Below are 17,458 nucleotides of genomic sequence, written 5' to 3'. Positions count from 1 at the left end.
ATTTTTAGTAGAGATGGGGTTTCACCATGTTGGCCAGGCTGGTCTTGAACTCCTGGCCTCAAATGATCCACCCTCCTTTGCCTCCCAAAGTGCTGGGATTACAGGTGTTAGCCACTGCACCCAACCTGAGACAATAGCTTAATAGTTAACATGCACACACAACAATTTAGCATTTTCTTCTAGTCCCTCTTTCATGAATTTTTTTTTTCCTAGAAGTAAGGAAACAATCTTTTATGCATTTTACAAAATGTTTTTCCTATGCTCTCCCCTCACACTGTTGAGTGTTCTTCATAAGCTTAAGTTTTGATGAGCACATAATATTTTGTCAGGAAGGTATACCAAAATTTAGTAACCACTTTCCTAATCTGATTCTGAACATTCCTCAGAAGCTGAGTCATCTGGGCCACGGCAAGGGTTGAGACTCCCTAAGAAGGGGCATCAGGGATTGCCCCTGCCCTCCCCACCACCCATGCTGTGTGTCGCTGGCTGCCTTGGCTGGGCTGACTTGTGCGTGCATCATGGTGGTTCTTCTGAATTTTTCAGGCCCTGGGGATGAGAGTTTGAAAAGTCTCTCAAACTCAGGGTGAGTGCTCTGAAGATCCAGATAATTCTCTTCTCAAGGCTGCAACCAGTTTTTGCCCTTATCTGACAACCTTTTTCTTTTTTTTTTTTTTTTTTTTTTTTTTTTTTTGAGATGGGAGTGTCGCTCTGTTGCCCAGGCTGGAGTGCAGTGGCACGATCTCAGCTCACTGCAAGCTCCACCTCCCTGGTTGACGCCATTCTCCTGCCTCAGCCTCCCAAGTAGCTGGGACTACAGGCGCCCACCACCACGCCCGGCTAATTTTTTGTATTTTTAGTAGAGATGGGGTTTCACTGTGTTAGCCAGGATGGTCTCGATCTCCTGACCTCGTGATCTGCCCGCCTTGGCCTCCCAAGTTGCTGGGATTACAGGCGTGAGCCACCGCGCCCGGACCTGACAACGTCTTTCTTAAAAGAAAAAAAAAATCACAGCAGTATCTCATATTGTCAGTGGAAGTAGTTCCAGTGACGATACTTCCCAATTTATATGTTTCTTGTATTCAGGTTTTAGTACATTGACTGCTTAAAACAAAGCATGGCTGTAATGTCCCTGGGAAATGATCATTTCCTCTGATTGCCAGGTTGTGTGCATGTGGAGGACAGCTGTGCACTTCCTATCCAACTTCTTTCCAGTGGGCATTCTAGGACCCACAGTGGCCAGTAGCAAATGCTACTTTTCTGGGGTTTTTGTTAGAAGGGGAAGACTGTAGCCACTGCTAGCACTGCCTGTGTTCTACTGTAGTTTTGTTCCCAGCTGTGATGCCACACTCTTTCCTACAGACCTCCCGACCTCTTTTGTGAAGGAGATCCATGATTTTGTGCTGGAGCAGTTCAACACGAGCCAGGGGGAGCTCCAGAAGATTCTACATGACGCAGACCGGATCCACAATGAGCTGAGCCCCCTCAAACTGCGCTGTCAGGCGAATGCCGCCTGTGTAGACCTCATGGTGTGGGCTGTGAAGGACGAGCAGGGTGAGACAGACTGCCTTGCCTCTCATGTGAGCTCCAGGCATGACCCAGAGGCTTTCTTCCCACAAGTTTCCCCAAACTACTTCTAGAACACTTGGCTCTGTTACCAGCACAGGCAGTTGCAGTAGGCCTCCTGGGCACATGCAGAGTGGAGCATCAGCCCCTGCTGTGCTCTGCACGTCTGGTGTCCTGTCCTGCATGGAGGGCACTGGACCTGGGAGGATGGGGATGCCTGTGGCCTCAGGGCCTATGTATGCTCTCTGCTGCATCTTGCTGGTTCTTTAGGCTTTTCTGTGGTGACATGGAAGCTCAGTGCCTTCAGGTGAAGTGTTTTTCTAGGGGAGGAGTAGAATGGAAAGTTTTCTGTGGAATGAACACTGCGGGGACAAGGGGGCTTAGGGCCAGCGGAGAAAAGAGAGAGAGTCACACACTGTGTGACCTCTCAGTATGAATAAGCCCTGCCTAAAGTATGTCTCTGGGGTTTTATTAAATTCTGTGCTTACTTGGTGGATAAGTGTGTTAGAAAGACTGGCCTGTGCTGATCACTCATCTCCTCTTCTGGGTTTGAATTAAGGTGCAGAAAACCTTTGCATCAAGCTATCTGAGAAGCTGCAGTCCAAGACGTCCAGCAAAGTCATTATTGCTCACTTGCCCCTGCTGATCTGCTGTCTGCAGGTCAGTCTCCCTGAACCCAGAGAGGCTCAAATCCCACCTGTAGGGCCTCCCTCTTGTCACGCTGTTGCTGTTCAGGCTGTGGTGGGCACACCAGCAGCAGAGACCCTGCCGGTTCTGTCTTTAGGAGCTTTAACCAGTGCGTGCTGTGCACAGTTCATCACTGAGTGTGGGCTGCCCCCTACAGGATGCCAGGGCTTTCTGTAAGTGGCATCTGGGTGCAGCTGGCTTCAGTTCTCTGTTGTTGTGAGGCTGTGGGGCCATTCCCAAGGCCTGTGGGGGAAGGACTGTGGACATGTGCCAAGGGGCCACGCAAGGGGATGTCTCCTGATACCCACAGTGCTAGCTCTGCTCTGCCGAGACTCTTACCTTGTCACAATCCCACTGACTCCACACCTGCCACTGTTTAAAAATTGTATTTTGTCCCTTTCTTCTGTAGTATGCTTCCAAAAGAGATGAGCACACTTTAACAATCTATATCCCCTGGCCAGGTACGGTCACTCACTCCTGTAATCCCGATACTTTGGGAGGCAGAGGTGGGAGGATCGCTTGAGCCCAACCTGGGCAACATAGTGAGACTCCGTCTGTACAAAAAATTTAAAAAATTAGAATTAGTTAGGGATGGTGGTGTGTGCCTACAGTCCCAGCTACTCAGGAGGCTGAGGTGGGAGGATTGCTTAAGCCCAGTAAGTCAAGGCTGCAATGAGCCATGATTGTGCCACTGCACTCCAGCCTGGGTGACGGCGAGACCCTGTCTCAAAAACAAAACAAAAAAATAGTAGTTGATGGCCCCTATAGGTGGAGGAGAGTCAGCACCATCGCTTCCGTCTTTTTATGTCCTGGGCAGGTGGCCTGTGGGAGCTTTGACCTTGGAAGTTTTGGGTCAGACTTGGGTACTGAAGGGTTGAGCGTCTCCCTGCTCAGGGCCTACTCAGATGGTCCCACACCAGAGGCCATGTGACAGGTTGACGGTGTGTTGCAGGGTTTGGGCCGCCTGTGCGAGAGGTTCCCGGTGGTGGTGCACTCTGTGACACCGTCCTTGCGAGACTTCCTGGTCATCCCGTCCCCAGTTCTGGTGAAGCTCTACAAGTACCACAGTCAGTACCACACAGGTAATAACACACTGTGTGCCTGTCAGGCCCTGAGAAAGGGGCTCTGTGACTGTGTGTGAGCCCCACACAGGTTTCATGACTGTACCTGGGCGCATTCCTTCACCACACCTTTCCTTCTGTCTTTCCCTCTGCGTGCCCTCCAAGCTCTAGGCCTTTCCTCCCCGGCCTTCTCTCATCCTGTATTCCTGTTACACCAAAGGCCCCTTCAAGTCCTGTTTTCTTTTTGACACCTCTCACTGTGGAAGTCTGAAATGCAAATCCTGTGTGCCCCAGACACTTAGCCAGGGGCCCAGTCCCTGCTACCCCTGCAAGAATGGATTATGATGTTTCCACATATGATGAAACAATAATTAATGTTAATTATTAAACACCTGCTGTGTGCTAGTGGCTCTGATGTAGTATCACCCTCTTACCCACAGTCTCATGAAGGTGGCTGTTTTTATCTTCCCCTTCAGATGAAGACTTAAACTCAGAGCACTTTAAAGATTTATCCAGGCGTGATGGCGCTTACCTGTAGTCCTAGCTACTCAGAAGGCTGAAGTTGTAGGATGGCTTGAGCCCAGGAGGTTGAGGATGCAGCGAGCTGTGATAGCGCTACTGCACTCCAGCCTGGGTGACAGAGCAAGACCCTATCTCAAAAACAAACAAACAAAAAACAAGACTTCCCTGGACCCCGTAGTGGGGAGGGTTCTCTCAGGCTCTAAGGCCCCTGCTCCCCCAAGCATCCCTAACCCTCACCAGGCTTTGTACATATTAGTGAGATAACTCCAAGCACAGGGCCATGCCTCAGTCGCCCTCAGAGCTGCCTTTGGTGGTTGGTCATCAGTACTTTTGAATAGTTGATTGAGAAATTGGTAGTTTTCTGTATTTATCACTTTCTAACCTGAATATTCTTCCTTTTGATTTAAACATATTATTTCCTGTTGGTCTTAGACTGTTCTCTTTCTGAAATATTTGGTCAGATGTTTTTAGAGTGATCATTTTGCTTTTATAAATGATCAGCATATTATCTTGGTTTTTGAATTACAAAGAAGGTGATGGAAAATGATAGGCTTAACTAGGTATATATATGAGTTTTTTACTTTCAGTTGCTGGCAATGATATAAAAATCAGTGTGACCAATGAGCATTCTGAGTCAACCCTGAACGTCATGTCGGGTAAGAAGAGCCAGCCCTCCATGTACGAGCAGCTCCGAGACATCGCTATTGACAACATCTGCAGGTGGGAAGCTGGGCAAGTGGCGAGTAGACAGCAGTGCTCCAGACAGCGGGTTATTACAAAATAAGAGACATTTATACTTTTTTTTTGAGATTGAGTCTTGCTCTGTTGCCCAGGCTGGAATGCAGTGGCACAATCTCGGCTCACTGCTACCTCTGCCTCCTGGGTTCAAGCTATTTTCCTGCCTCAGCCTCCCCCAAGTAGCTGGGATTACAGGCGCCCACCACCACACCAAGCTAATTTTTGTATTTTTAGTAGAGATGGGGTTTCACCACGTTGGCCAGGCTGGTCTTGAACTCCTGACCTCAGGTGATCCACCTGCCTTGGTCTCCCAAGCTGGGATTACAGGTGTGAGCCACTGCACCCACCCCATTTATACATTTTTTTTTTTACAGAGTCTCGCACTGTTGCCTGGGGCGGGAGTGCAATGGCGCAATCTCAGCTCACTGCAACCTCTGCCTCCTGGGTTCATGCAGTTCTCCTGCCTCAGCCTCCCAGGTAGCTGGGATTACAGGCACAAACCACTATTCTTGGCTAATTTTTTATATTTTTAGTAGAGATGGGATTTCACTATGTTGGCCAGACTGGTCTCGAACTTGTGACCTCGTGATCTGCCTGCCTCAGCCTCCCAAAGTGCTGGGATTACAGGCATGAGCCACCATGCCTGGCTGCATTTATACTTTTTTAAAGCTTGTTTCTGATTTTTTAAACCTACACTTGATCTGATTATTTTAAACCTACACTTGATCTATAAAGAGGAATTATTTCTTGTTACTTCTTTTCTTTTCCTGATCATAAACATAATAAGAGGCCTGGCGTGGTGGCTCAAGCCTGTAATCCCAGCTACTTGGGAGGCCGAGGCAGGTGGATCATGAGGTCGGGAGTTCGAGACCAGCTTGGCCAATATGGTGAAACCCTGTCTCTACTAAAAATACAAAAAATTAGCCAGGCGTGGTGGCACATGCCTGTAATCCCAGCTACTCGGGAGGCCAAGGCAGGTGGATCATGAGGTCAGGAGTTTGAGACTAGCCTGGCCAATATGGTGAAACCCTGTCTCTACTAAAAATACAAAAAATTAGCCAGGCGTGGTGGCACATGCCTGTAATCCCAGCTACTCGGGAGGCTGAGGCAGGAGAATCACTTGAACCCGGGAGGCAGAGTTTGCAATGAGCCGAGATCGTACCATTGCACTCCAGCCTGGGCAACAAGAGCGAAACTCCATCTCAAAAAAAAAAGAAATTCTTCCTTTTGAGATGGAGTCTTGCTTTGTCGCCCAGGCTGGAGTGCAGTGGCGCGATCTCGGCTCACTGCAAGCTCCGCCTCCTGGGTTCATGCCATTCTCCTGCCTCAGCCTCTGGAGTAGCTGGGACTACAGGTGCCCACCAACACGCCCGGCTAATTTTTTTGTTTTTTTGTTTTTTTTTAGTAGAGATGGGGTTTCATCATGTTAGCCAGGATGATCTTGATCTCCTGACCTCGTGATCCGCCCACCTCTGCCTCCCAAAGTGCTGGGATTACAGGCGTGAGCCACTGCGCCCAGCCAAGAAATTCTTACTAGAGAAAAATTGTAATGTATAGAAAAGTAAAAAGAGAAGGATTATCCATTAGCTCAACATCCAGAGTAACATATCATCATATTTTCTTTTGCTTGTTTTCTGTGGAATATTTAATATAAATGTGAGGTTTTTAAATATGATCAGGTACCCCTTGCTGCCCAGACTCCTGCACTGTGGACTCTTGTTCTTCCAGCTTGAGAGCTAAATACAGTCTGATTTCCATGCACATAGCTCTTTCCCTGGATTCTGGTTCCTCGCCCTTAGAAGCTAAATCAAGATGGCAGCTTGTCTGTTAGACTCAAACTGTTCTCCAAACTCTGGCCCAGGAGCCAAACAGATGTAGAGAGCTAGGACATCTTACAAGATTTTATGTTTTTAGGGGCTTTAAATTTTTCCCCTTTTCTCTGTAACGTAAATGTTTCTCCTTACCATGAAAACCTTGGTATATAATTGTGATGTTTCCTCTGCTATCTTGGGACCATTTGTCTTTGGAATCAGTCACTGTGACCTTAAGGAACAGTACAAGAGATTGAAATTGGAATTAGGGTGAGCATGATATTCCAAAGGAAACTGTTCCGGGCAAAATAATGAAATTATTGTTTCCGACTGAGACATTTATCAAGTGGGCAAAATCTGGAGTAATTCTTTGAATTCATTCTGTGTTATGACCTCCAATTTGGGGGGAAGAAAATTCAGAGCAGTTCTTTAAACTTTGTAGGCCTAAGGAAGGAAAAATTAAAAAACAAAAAACCTATCTTGTTTCGATGCCTCAGTGCCACATGGGTTTTCTTGCTCTTCAGGTGCCTGAAGGCTGGATTGACGGTGGACCCAGTGATTGTGGAGGCATTCTTGGCCAGCCTGTCCAACCGGCTCTACATCTCTCAGGAGAGCGACAAGTACGCCCCATTCCTGTCTCTCAGAGGCAGCCCATTGTTCTCAGCGGGCTTGTTGGGGCACCTGGCATTGTGCGTATGCATGCCTCTGTCCTTATGTCCTTGTCTCAGAGCATAGGCATGTATCAGGGTTGTCACAAGATTTAAGGTGAAGTCTACCTTGGATTGTACTTCCTGGACCATTGTGTGGAAGTCGAGAAAGGTCTTTGCCATCCAGACTAGTGCCTGGGGCTTATGTTTCTGCCCGTGGTTAAAATCCTGGGCTGTCAGTTTCAGATGAACACTGCATCAAGACTGTTACGAAATTAAGGTCTAGATCATCGTCTCTGGGTACTGTTTCACTACTGCATGCTGGAGGACTGTTGCTAGGGCGCTTCTGTTCTTCCTTCTGTAGGGACGCTCACTTGATTCCCGACCACACAATCCGAGCCTTGGGACACATTGCGGTGGCCTTGAGGGACACCCCGAAGGTCATGGAGCCCATTCTGCAGATCCTGCAGCAGAAATTCTGCCAGCCACCCTCCCCCCTCGATGTGCTGATTATTGACCAGCTGGGCTGCCTGGTTATCACCGGAAACGTAAGGGAGGCCAGAGCCAGAACACCACTAACCCTGTGCAAGCTACGTTAAACTCTTGACTATAAGGGATGTACAAATACAGATTAAATATACCTTGCAGATGAGCTAAAGGCTGACAACTGTTTTAACACGGAGTAGTAAGAATAGTGTAAGGTGCTGTGAGTGCTGGGGAAAAAGAGGTTTAATTTCTTATCAGTGTATTATAACAGAAGATTTGAATCTAAGCCATGTCCCTTTTAGCTTTTAATTTGAGGTTTGATTAAAGCTTTAGAAATGGATGATCTTTGGGCTGATAGTTTTTGGGCTGTTGTGCCCCATGATTCCAGAGCTTTCCCTCTAGGTGATGACAGGAGGGGCCTCATGAGGGCATCCTGCATGGTGATAGTGCATCTTGCTCTCTCCCAGCAATACATCTATCAGGAAGTGTGGAACCTCTTCCAGCAGATCAGTGTGAAGGCCAGCTCCGTTGTATACTCAGCCACCAAAGATTACAAGGACCACGGCTACAGGTAACTGGACCTCATTGTCACTTTTTTATCATGACAGTATTTAACTTACTTTGAAAATGTGAGGTTTGTGAATTTGTCTCTTAAATAAACTCTTCTTGCAAGAAAACTATATGCTACAGATCAGTGCACATATAAGGGGGGAAGTGAAAACCCAATGTGGCCCCCACCTGGAGGTGACCACCAAGCATCTCAGCTCACGAGGTCTCAGCTCCTTCCTCTCCTTCTGATCGGGCCCATGCTGCACATGCAGCTGACCTGCTTTTTTATGGGCAGCACATCAGCCACACCATGAATGATCCTGCGCAGGTTGCCTTTAGAGGTTGTGGAGCATCCCATCCTATAGGAGAACCAAGATTTAACCAGCCAGTCTCTAGCTTGGATGTTAGGTTATTTTCCAGTTTTCCCACTAATAAATGCAGCATTGACAGCCTAACAGCTACATATCTCTGAGCATCTTTGATGCTTTCTGTGGGTTAGATTCAGAGAAGTAGGATTTTGGGTCCAAGGAAGTAGGCGTTAAATGTCCTTGAACATTTGATACTTGTATAAAGTCTGACCAGTTTTCCCTGACAGATTGAGAGATGCTTCTTAGCTATTCTTACCCTCCTCTAGGAATGCCTTGAGGACAGGGACATGTTCATCCGTGTTTGGAAGAGAGGGAAGGGGAGAGGTGAAGTCAGATGAGGACAGGAGGGTGGGGAGGGAAGAAGAGAGCCCCTTTGCAGGCGTTACTCTTCTTGACCTCCAGGCTCCTCCTTTCTGACTGTGAAGTCCAGGCCTTCCTCTAAGATTCTCTCCACGTCAGTTTAGTGGGTGGGAGTGCAGCTGTGGAGCCATGCCATGTGGCTGCATGACCTCAGAAAATTCTGAACCTCTCTGTGCCTCAGTTTCCTCATCTGCCAAATGAGAACCTGCCTGCAGTTGGGAATGAGATTGCATATGTGAAAGCTTCCAATCAATAGAGCTGTCTCTCGCATTGATATTACTTCATTGCCTTCTTGCTGCCACTGTCATGAGCCCAGACTACTAGAACAGCCTGAAGACTGGATTGGGGATGGGGTCAGGCTCTCCTTTCCTTCCTTCCTCTGTCCCATTCTCTGCTGTGGAACCTGCACACAGGCCAACACATTGCTTCCTTGTGCCTATGTGACTGCTGGGCCCTTTCTCCAGGCGCCTCCCCAGCTGCCTCGCCAGCTGCCTCCCCGGTTTCCTTTGCTCCCACCCCTCATAGGTGTTCTGCCATGCCTTACCCTGGGTCTGTAGCACCTGCCAGTCTTCATTCTTCCAGTTCTTCAGTTCTGGCTCAGCTTGCCTCTCTTGCCATAAAGCCTTTTCTCATATTGCCACCAAAAATGATTTGTCCTCTTCCTCACCAACGGAAGCATTTACTGCCCTTTGTTTGCCCTTGACCTACCAGGTAGGTCAAGGTCACCTAACTGCAGTGCCTTTTGCCGTGGCTGCCGTTGCTCTGGGATTTCTTAGTGGGGCAGACGACATGCTTAGTGCTTCACGTGGTATTTCACTCTTCCCATGATCCTACAAAGAGAAATTATCATCCTTGTTTTACTTAGGAAGAAACTGAGGCTCAAAGACTTAAAGAGACTTACCCAGAGTCTTGCCGCTTGGACATGACAGAGTCTGGCAGTCTCCAGGGCCACAGAAGCCTGGTTGGCCTCAGTGGTTTCAGGTTTCTGGCCAAAGGGGCAATGTCAGCTTCACATCCGGGGTTTACATGGGGCCAGCCAAGATCCTGAGGCAGGACCCTGGAACACTTCCTGAGCATTGGATGTGAAAAAATACTGACATTAGCTCCAAGGTGGAGGCAGCGTTAGGGAGAAGCTGATCATGAGGTGAAGGTTCTGTGGGTGGTAAATGATGCATTAAGGCTCTTTGTGATTTGGGGGGGGGAAGCAAGATCCAACCTGGAATGCCTGGGCTTGGGACCTTTCATTTTCAGCCCTGAGGGAAGTGTCCTGAGACCCTCACAAGTACCCAGTGTTGCAGATGCCTGGAACTTAGTCTCCTGGAGGTCCTTACTACATTTCAGGAGAGAGGATTGCAGTCATTTCTGCATCAGTTGGCTTTCTTCTACAGGTTGTTTTTCACGAAGATGACATGTTCTTCTCCATTTGAGAGTCCTTTTGTTTACAGACACTGGGAGGAGTGTGGTAAGGCAGGCTGGGCCTGGCCCGCTCAGCTCGCCTCACCCTGCAGTGCCGTCCCTTGGGGACAGTTGAGGGCCTGGCAGTGGCTGTTATTTCACCCCTTCTTCTTCAGGCATTGCTCCCTGGCAGTGATTAACGCCCTGGCCAACATCGCGGCCAACATCCAAGATGAGCACCTGGTGGATGAGCTGCTCATGAACCTGCTGGAGTTGTTTGTGCAGCTGGGGCTGGAGGGGAAGCGAGCCAGCGAGAGGGCAAGCGAGAAGGGCCCTGCCCTGAAGGTAGGAAGGAGGATGGCTATGCCTTCCCCATCAGTGTCCTATCCCTGCTGGCTAAGGCTTAGTCTTCAGGCACCATCTTGGTTGGAATATGGCACTTTCTTTGTGAGTGATTTAAATGTGCCTGGTAGAATGCAAGTAAGAAGGGGTAGGGTTCTTTCTCAAGGATGCTGGCAGGAATCAGGGGAGAGGGCAGTTTTCTCACTGGGTTATATCCAGCTCATAGTAGCTGCCTGACCCATCCTAGGGTGGTGACATGATGACAGTCTAGCCTCAGCTCCCCACGGGCCCCTCTGTCTCTTCTTGCCTTTATCATGAAGCCCAGGGGTGGTAGCTGGGCCTAGGAGGACTTTAAGGGCCCATCATCAGAACACAGTGGCAACATGAGAAGGGCCAGATTTCACCTAATCTCAGGCCTCCCAAGGAATACAGGTCTACCGAGATAAACGTCATGTCTTGAGTCCCCAAATACATTCGTGGTGGGGCCGAGGCAGATGAGGCCTCTTCCTCTGTAACTCCCCAGTAGCATGTCACATGGGCACTAGTCGCTCTACCATGTTAGGAATAACCCTTAAAATTTTAAGGAAATTGAATATTTGAACAAAAGATTTTTAGTAAAGCAATTTTATTTTTGTGTAGAGGGGTGTCTTTTGGGCTAGTTGTTATAAGAGCATATTTGAATAAAGGGCACGAGAATTTTTATTTTTGACGCAAGTTTTGTTTTTGTGTTTTTTTTATTGGCTGGGGTTGGGTCATATAATTTAAACTAATTTTCGTTGGCTAAACATTTGATTTTTTTAGATAGGCTGGGTATGTAAAAGAAAGTGGAGAAAAAGGGGAAGGGGGTGTTTGTAATGAGCTAGAAAGTTAGTTTATTTTTTTAATAAGGAAAGGAATATGAGTTGGTATTGATAACGCTTGGTACTGAGGCGTGTTTAGGCATTTAATAAAGGCAAAAAGGAAAAAAAGAAGAAAAAGTGGGGGGTACTATGAATTAAAAAATAAAAGATTGATCAGATTATTTAAAGAAAAACCCCATTGTATCCCACAACCGTATCTCTACTTCTACCCTGTTTTGTCATTTCCTCTCTCTTCCATTCCTTCCTTCCCCTTCCCCCAGACAGTTATTATTCACCTACTCTGTGCCAGCTACTGTCCTAGGTCAGGGGTCAGCCCACTTTGTCTGTAAAGGGCCAGAGTGTAAATATTTTATGCTTTGCAGGCCATACAGCTTCTTTTGTAACTGCTCAACTCAACTTTTCTATGGTCACCTGTCTATGAACGAACAGGCGTGACTGTGCTCCTATAAAATTGTATTTGCAAGAACAGGTGTTGGGTTGGATTTGGTTCATGGGCCATAGTTTACCAGCCCTTGCTCTAGATGAGGGTGTTACAGAAGTGAACGAGACAGACAGGGTCCTCTCTGCCTGTGGCGCTGAGTGGGAGAGTGAAACAAGGCAGTGTGGTGAGGGGCACTTTAGATTGGGCTGGTTGAGAAGGCCTCTCTGAAGAGTGGCATTTGAGATGACAACTGCATGAAGGAGTCCCCCTGTGAAAGTCTCAGCCAAGAGAGAGTGGCTGATGCAAGCAGGAATCCTAAGACTCTTGTCTGTAATTCAGCCTTGCTATGCCGGGCCCTCCGACAGTCATGTGGCTGACTAACTTCCCAAGTCTCCCAGCAGGGTCCACCTCAGTGCACAGGACAGAAGTGCGTCCCGCTTGTCTAGCAGGACCTTAGGCATCAGGATAAGAGCGGGGTACTGATGATACAAGGTGGTGCTGAGCACCTGAGAAAGCAGAGGCTGTAACCTGTCTGAGGGGCATTTCAGGAGCCTGCTGTCCCCTGGAAATTGGACCTCAGTGCCCCACCTTGTGGAGGACAAGGAGCTATAATTATAAAGTAACTAAGATCTGTGGGTTGTTCTCCATCATCACGCATCCCTTAGGCTATCGGTTTCCCAGAGGGGACCAGGCAGGGCCACCCTTGTGGCCCCCAGCCCAGGGAAACCAGCTTGGCATTCTTTTTAAATTTTCAAAAAAATTTCTGTGAGTACATAGTAGGTGTATATGTTTACAGCTTGGCATTCTGTCCCCGCCACTGAGGTGCTGTGTGGCCTTGGCAAGCTACTGAGACCTCCCATGAATCTTCCCAGAAGTTAGTGCATGTGAAGCACTCAGCACAGTGCCTGGCCGCAGTGGATACTCAAGGTCTTCAGCTGCTGTCGTTATTATAGATTAAGAGCATAAATCAAGTTGGCTTAGGCCAGTGCTTCCAGAATTTTTACTAATCAGTGTGTACTGAAGAATAGCTACATTTGTATGTCTAGCCAGAGAGTCTATCTTTTATTAAGTAACCCCCCAAATTTCCCTAACTTGGGAAGAATATATGTTTATTTTAGAAAAGATACAGAAGTCTATAAATAGTAAAGTAAAAAGCACTTATCCCTTGACTCAGATATATAATCATTACTAACACTTTGACAGATTTCTTCCTAGCTTTTTTATGCGTATGTATTTATTACATAATTAGGATTGAATCATAGCATAATCTTAAATCTTGATTTTTTTTTCATTTGACATGTGCTATGGGCTCTTTACATGGTGACTAAATGCTTTTCAGAAAGTTGTATTTTAAATAGCTGTGTCATATCTAATTATGCAGCAGTACCATGATTTATGTAATCATTTATGTAACCATGGTTTATTTTTCACATTTGTTTTCATTTTTTGCTGTTAAAATTATGCTGGATGAGCATCTCTCTGCCTCTCTCTGCATATCTCTCATCATTTCTCTTAGATGAAGACATTCCAGGTTTACATAACACTATGTTGTATCTTGTGTTTTTTTTTTTAAATAAAAGAAACACATACTCGTTAATGACAACAATTCTGTTCTTTTCTAGGCTTCTAGCAGCGCAGGGAACTTGGGAGTACTCATTCCTGTAATAGCTGTGGTGAGTATTCATTAATTGAATGATAAAAACTGCAGATACCATGTTCATGCTTTAAGTGTTGCCTGGTGACGCACAGTAAATTCCTTAGAAAGGTGCAGTGTTGAGGCCCCTATGCCTCTAGATGTGACTGCTTCAGCCATCACCAGCTCTTCCATGACAGCCCCATAGGTGTGTCCACCATGGCACACCCTTCACTCCCTTTCTCCATGCCCTGCCCGAACCCCCTCAACCAATTGACAAGGGCACTTGCTTTGGTTCCCTGCTGGGTGGCTCCCAGGTCCTAAATCTGACTCCAGTTTCATCCTGTGTCTCATGCCCTTGTGACTGATGCTGGGCCAGCTCCCTGCTTCCATCCCTTCCTTGGCTCCTTCCTGCAAGTGCAGGCCTGGAAGCCTCTTGTCGGTGCTCAGGCCTCGGAGCTATGGCCCCAGTCTCCTTCAGGGGGCGTTGTTGGCATGGCGGGCACAGTCCCTGCCTCCTGTGTGGCACCATCGTGTTGGAGAGCCTGTTTCCATCCTGTCCTGTCCCAGCCTGGGTCCGCTTCTTCCCAAATGACTTGTAGAAGTTGTTTTTCCCTTTCTTCGTCACTCCTAGCTGCAAGTCCTAAGCCCAACACCTATATTCCAGTATTTATTTTCATTCCATATTCTCTCCCTTCCATTTAACCGACCTTCTAGGCCATCCCTTGTGTCTGCCTTACAGTGCCTTCCCTCCTCCTCACCCCATAGTAGTTCGAGTCTTGAGCACTTACATGTGTCCCCTTCACCTTGTACACCAGAGGAGTGGGCCTGGTGGCAGAACTGCTAGGGCAGCCTAGAGACGTGGAGGTCAGGCAGACAGGTGGCATTGCAGGCACAGAGGGGCACCTCTCCTGGTCTCATTGAAGTGGTTCCCCTGCTCACACCATCTGAGTGTTAATCATTATTCCCAACCTGGGGACTTCTAGGGTGTCCAGTTTTGGCTGGCTGAGGTAGATGAAAAATAGTAACTGACTGGTCTGCCATTCTTTATCTTAAGTAGTAAAATGTCATATGTCACGTTATTTATTTTTATTTTTTATTATATTGTATTTTATTTTTTATTTTTGAGACAGATTCTCACTCTGTCACCCAGGCTGGAATGCAGTGGTGCGATCTCAGCTAACTGCAGTCTCCACCTCCTGGGTTCAAGCAATTGTCATGCCTCAGTCTCCCGAGTACCTGGGATTACAGGCACGCCCCACCACGCATGGCTAATTTTTGTATTTTTAGTAGAGATGGGGTTTCACCATGTTGGCCAGGCTGGTCTCTAACTCCTGGCCTCAAGTGGTCCACCCGCCTTGGCCTCCCAAAGTGCTGGGATTACAGGTATGAGCTGCCGCACCTGGCCTGCCATGGTATTTTTCATGGACACCCCCATTGGTTGATTTTTTTTTTTTTTTTTTTTTTTTTTTTTGAGACAGGGTCTCACTCTGGCACCTAGATTGGAGTGCAGTGGCACAATATCATCTCAACTGCAGCCTGGACCTCTGGAGCTAAAGCAGTCTTCGCACCTCAGCCTTCCAAGTAGCTGGGACTACAGGTGCACATCACCATTCTCAGCTACTTTTTCTATTTTTTTGTAGAGATGGGGTTTTGCCATGTCACCCAGGCTGGTCTCGAACTTCTGAGCTCAAGTGATCTGCCCACTTCAGCCTCCCTTAGTGCTGGGATTACAGGCGTGAACCACCATGCCTGGCCCCATTGGTTGATTTTTCAAAACAGAAATTTTCCCACTGTGTAGTTAATATTGAGTAGTGTATGCTTGTGTGTTTAAAGTGCTATTGTATGTGGGCCTTTTGTGTGGCCTGGAGGGAAAAGTAAGGGGCATGAAGCCCAAGGCACTCTCTTGGCAGCAGGCTCTGCAGGAGAGCAAGTTTTAGGCAGACAGGGAGGATGCTTAGGGCAACACTAAAATCAGTGAGTTCCAGGATCTTTGACCATCAGAATTTGATGACCTGTATTCTTGTGAACTTTCAAATATGTTGAGCAGTTGTCATTTAGAGCTTAATATATGCATAGTGGAAATCTGTCGGGCACTTTGCACTTTAGGGAAGCAGTGAGTGGTGAGGTTGGTTGAAATTACACAAATTTGAGGGTCACAGGGTTCCAGGTCGGACTCCTGGTCCTGCATGTGGGATCGTGTGTGAGCCTGCGCCTCTCCAGGCTGCTGGGGTGGGTGGTACAGACAGAACTGTTATCCGTGACAGCTTAGCACATGCTCATTTAAATACTCCCCTGATTTGACCTTTTACATGAGTAGAATAAGTGTATTTTTAGTGAAAGTTAATGGTTATATTAGAGGGGAGGAAACAAATATTTGATTTTATTGCTCAACAAAGAGCACAGAGATCGTGGATTCTTGCATTTACTTTATGGTTACCCCTTGGACCTTCCAGAGGTGGGTTTTTGTTGTTGTTGTTGTTGTTGTTGTTGTGTGTGTGTGTGTGTGTGTTTGGTTTTTTTTTTATTTTTTATTTTTATTTTTGAGACAGAGTCTCACTCTGTCACCCAGGCTGGAGTGCAGTGGCACGATTTTGGCTCACTGCAACCTCCGTCTCCTGGGTTCAAGCTATTCTCCTGCCTCAGCCTTCCAAGCAGCTGGAATTACAGGTGTGCATCACCATGCAAGGCTAATTTTTGTATTTTTAGTAGAAATCAGTTTTTGCCATGTTCACCAGGCTGGTCTCAAACTCCTGGTTTCAAGTGATCCACCCGCCTCAGCCTCCCAAAGTGCTGGGATTACAGGTGCGAGCCACCACTCCTGGCCTACTTATTTTATTTTTTAAAAGAAAGATACACTCTATTTTGTATATAGAGTATATTCTGTGACCTTTGATGACACAGTGTCTCAGATAACTCTGTTGAATGGAAGTACCAGTGGATTTGGGGCAGGAAGCCTGGGTTTTGGCCCTAATGCAGCTCTTCTCAGTGACTTTGAGGGAGTTGCTAGGAAGCTGGGTTGTACAATCTCTGAGGCTCCTTCCTGGCTAGGTTTGGTGATCTTTGTACTGCAACTTTGTGAGTAATTTTTCTTCAGAGATGTCATTGATTAAATTACTTCAGTTGTTATTTAGCTTGTTAGTTAAACGTTTTGAATGGTATCTAATGCTTAGAGACTTAGTTGTTCCACTGTCATATAATAGTGATTTAATAAGATGCACCTCCTTCTGGAAAAACATTCATGTATTTCACTGAGAGCAAGTTTACTTGTGTCACCGGTCACTTCTGTGGCCTTGGAAGGGTTACTTATTTTCTCAGTGCCTGCAAAACCAGGTGTGTGTAGATTAACATGTTTTAGGTCACAGAGAACCTTTTTGAAAACTGTGCACTCTCTGTCCATGGAAATCCTTATCATTCTCAAGATTTTGCATGTAACTTCAGGAAGTTAAATGGAAGCAATCTACCCAAGGCTCCCCAGTTAGGAAGGTCTGGCTTACGTACTCTCTTAGATTGAGAATAACGTGACACCCTTTCCTAGTTCTTGCTAAAACCAAGCAGTGATCTAAATGCTTTCCAGACCAGGCACGGTGGCTTACACCTGTAATCCCAGCACTTTGGGAGGCCAAGGTGGGCAGATCACCTGAGGTCAGGAGTTCGAGACCAGCCTGTCCAACATGGTGAAACCCCGTCTCTGCTAAAAATACGAAAATTAGCTGGGCGTGGTGGCACGTGCCTGTAATCCCAGCTACTCAGGAGGCTTAGGCAGGAGAATTGCTTGAACCCAGGAGGCGGAGGTTGCAGTGAGCCAGGATTGTGCCATTGCACTCCAGCCTGGGCAACAGAGCGAGACTCCGTCTCAAAAAAATAAAATAAATGAATAAATAAATAAATAAATGCTTTCTAGACATTAATTTGATTAATCCTCACAGCAATCCCTCAAGGTAAGTGCTGCTAGTCTCCCCATTTTACAGATGAGGATACTGAGGCACAGAACCTGCTACTAGAGTTTCATAGC

The 17,458-nt window shown here is 47.0% G+C and overlaps 1 protein-coding gene across 2 annotated transcripts in view; it reads left to right on the top strand.

Annotated features, from left to right (window-relative positions):
* The window catches only part of PI4KA (phosphatidylinositol 4-kinase alpha), a 155,377-nt gene that overhangs the window by 55,332 nt on the left and 82,587 nt on the right, over positions 1–17,458 (top strand). For both annotated transcript variants that reach the window (XM_054469096.1, XM_054469095.2), the window contains exons 11-19: positions 1,360–1,551; positions 2,123–2,223; positions 3,203–3,332; positions 4,421–4,553; positions 6,907–7,002; positions 7,394–7,577; positions 7,983–8,086; positions 10,364–10,532; positions 13,433–13,483. In XM_054469096.1, the coding sequence (XP_054325071.1) occupies positions 1,360–1,551; positions 2,123–2,223; positions 3,203–3,332; positions 4,421–4,553; positions 6,907–7,002; positions 7,394–7,577; positions 7,983–8,086; positions 10,364–10,532; positions 13,433–13,483 (1,160 nt within the window). The remainder of the gene's footprint in view (positions 1–1,359; positions 1,552–2,122; positions 2,224–3,202; positions 3,333–4,420; positions 4,554–6,906; positions 7,003–7,393; positions 7,578–7,982; positions 8,087–10,363; positions 10,533–13,432; positions 13,484–17,458) is intronic.

This window comes from Pongo pygmaeus, chromosome 23 (assembly GCF_028885625.2).
Source record: "Pongo pygmaeus isolate AG05252 chromosome 23, NHGRI_mPonPyg2-v2.0_pri, whole genome shotgun sequence".
Taxonomy (NCBI): Eukaryota; Metazoa; Chordata; class Mammalia; order Primates; family Hominidae; genus Pongo; species Pongo pygmaeus.
Note: the sequence above shows the minus strand (reverse complement) of the source record. Positions and strands in the feature narration are given on the sequence as shown.